The sequence below is a fragment of the Charadrius vociferus genome, unplaced genomic scaffold (genome assembly GCF_000708025.1).
Source record: "Charadrius vociferus isolate BGI_N301 unplaced genomic scaffold, ASM70802v2 scaffold2415, whole genome shotgun sequence".
Lineage (NCBI taxonomy): Eukaryota > Metazoa > Chordata > Aves > Charadriiformes > Charadriidae > Charadrius > Charadrius vociferus.
In genome coordinates this window covers 1,059-3,281 of record NW_009648432.1, presented here as the reverse complement: position 1 = coordinate 3,281, position 2,223 = coordinate 1,059, and the positions used below count along the sequence as shown (strand labels likewise).

The window sequence follows — 2,223 nt, the reverse complement described above, 5'->3', positions numbered from 1 at the left end:
TTGTTGAACCTCATGAGGTTCTTCTCTGCCCAGCTCTCCAGCCTGGCCAGGTCACGCTGGATGGCAGCGCAGCCCTCTGGAGAGTCAGCCACCCCTCCCACTTTGGTATCATCAGCGAACGTGCTGAGGATACACTCTGTCCCCTCATCCGGGTCGTTAACGAATCTATTAAATGAAATCGGACCGAGTATCGACCCCTGGAAACAGGAAATCAAACAGGACTTCCGCTGGCGTTTGTGGGTGCTCCCCACCCGCAGCTCCCACCCTCTGCTAACAGCGGTGGGGAGGACCTCAGCAGGAGCGGGCTGCCATTTCAGGAGCAGCCAGAGAGGAGAAAAAAAAAAAAACCCAAAAAGGTCAGAAGCAAATTCAGGAGAAGTTTCTCCCCGCTCCACAGCACCCAGAGCCCGTCCCCGGCCAGCCCTGACCTTCCCAACAGCTCCCAGGTTGGATTTCAGCTTCATCCCATAGTACTGCACCGAGGTTTTCGGCATGGCGCGGCCGCGGCAGCTCAGCTTGGGGGTTTTCGGCTGCCGGTTCAGGTGTGCTCCCCACCAACCAGAATCCTGCGCCTGCAATCACACCGCAAAACGTTAAATCCAAACCATTAAATTGCCCCAAAACCTCCTTAATCCAAAACCCGCGAATCCTAACACGCAGACGAGCCTCAAACCTCCAAGAGGAGAGAAAGGAACCGGAGAACAAGCGTGATATTATCACGCCGCGGCATCTTTTGGCCGCGGGCAGCACGTCCAGCGTGTTTTGGGGAGAAAAAAAAGCAGCTCTGGGGCATTTAACACCTCACCCCGAGCACAGATTGATCGTTGCCTCGTTAAGAGGATGGTTAAAACGAGCCTGCGCTTTCAGCAGCCGGGATGCCAGCGAGCGAGGGATCGCAGACGTTCGATTTCCCACCTTATTGAACATGTCTTATTCATCCAATAAGTGAAAAATAGGCATTAAATGGTGCTAATTACACAATTTTCCCTCCTAAGGTTAAAAAAAAAACCAACAAACCCCTTTATAAACAGGGAGGATGAACAAGGCTTTGTCTGCGGTAAAGGACAAAGCACGAAGACGCCGAAGCGCTCGCGCCGTCTCGAGGATTCAAGGCTCCCGGAGATAAAATCCAGAGGGTGAAGTTGAGGGAGGGGGGGAGCGGGGTTGGGTTTCTCCGGTACCTTCTCCGCGGTCGGGGTCTCCTGGGCCGCCGGTTGGCAGGAGGTGCTGAGCCGGGAGAGATCCAACTCCTCTCTCCGCCGCTTGAGCATCTTGTACTCCTTGTAGAGCCCTGCGACAGATCGTCGAGGCTGATTTTGGACATATCTGGTACTTACCAGAAAACCCCAGCGGTTGCCACACCGAGAACCACCGATTTGTGCCACCAAAGACATCCCCCCCCTCCCACTCGACGTCAAATCATCCCAACGACGAGGGTCCGGCTCGGCACGAGGAGTCACCCTCACCCAGAACCCGAAAAATACCGGGTTGGCACTCACGCCTGGTGTCCTCCGGCGCCGCCTCGATGTCGGCCTGCGAGGCAAAGACGTTAGAGATGGTTATGGCAGGCTACGGAGCAAATAATCGTTATTTTCTGCTGCTGTAAAATGAGAGAGGGCTGCTAGTTTTTGCTGGTTTGGGCGTTGGGTTTTTTGTGGGGTTTTTTTTGCTGGTTTTGTTTTGGGTTTTTTTTTTTTTTTTTAAAAAGAAAGGCGCAGCCGTCACGCTCGGTCCTGACTCTCGGGTGCCTGTTCTCCTGTGATTTCTTTAGGTACAAAACACCCCTTATAGGCAAGCCTTTAAGGGTCCCCCTTATAGGGAGACCTTATGGGACATCCTTATGGGCAAGCCTTTAAGGGAACCCCTATAGGGAAGCCTCAAGGCAATCCCTTATGGGACCCCCTTATGGGGAGGCCTAAAGGGAACCCCTTATAGGAACCCTTTAGGAGAACCCCATACAGGGAGGCCTTAAGAGAAGCCCGTATAGGAACCCCTTTATAGGAACCCTTTAAGGGAACCCCATATAGGGAGGCCTTAAGAAAAGCCCATATAGGAACCCCTTTATAGGAACCTTTTAAGGGAACCCTATATAGGAACCCCTTTATAGGGAGACCTTTATAGGGAGACCTTTATAGGGAGACCTTTATAGGGAGACCTTTATAGGGAGACCTTTATAGGGAGACCTTTATAGGGAGACCTTTATAGGGAGACCTTTATAGGGAG

The 2,223-nt window shown here is 52.6% G+C and overlaps 1 protein-coding gene across 1 annotated transcript in view; it reads right to left on the bottom strand.

The window, feature by feature from the left end:
* RECQL4 (RecQ protein-like 4) overlaps positions 1-1,663 on the bottom strand; it is a gene marked incomplete at both ends in the record, with an annotated part of 14,336 nt that extends 12,673 nt beyond the window's left edge. The window contains 4 exon segments of the mRNA XM_009885384.1: positions 429-572; positions 1,182-1,291; positions 1,500-1,532; positions 1,651-1,663. Of these exon segments, the coding sequence (XP_009883686.1) occupies positions 429-572; positions 1,182-1,291; positions 1,500-1,532; positions 1,651-1,663 (300 nt within the window).
* Between the last annotated feature and the right edge of the window lie 560 nt (positions 1,664-2,223).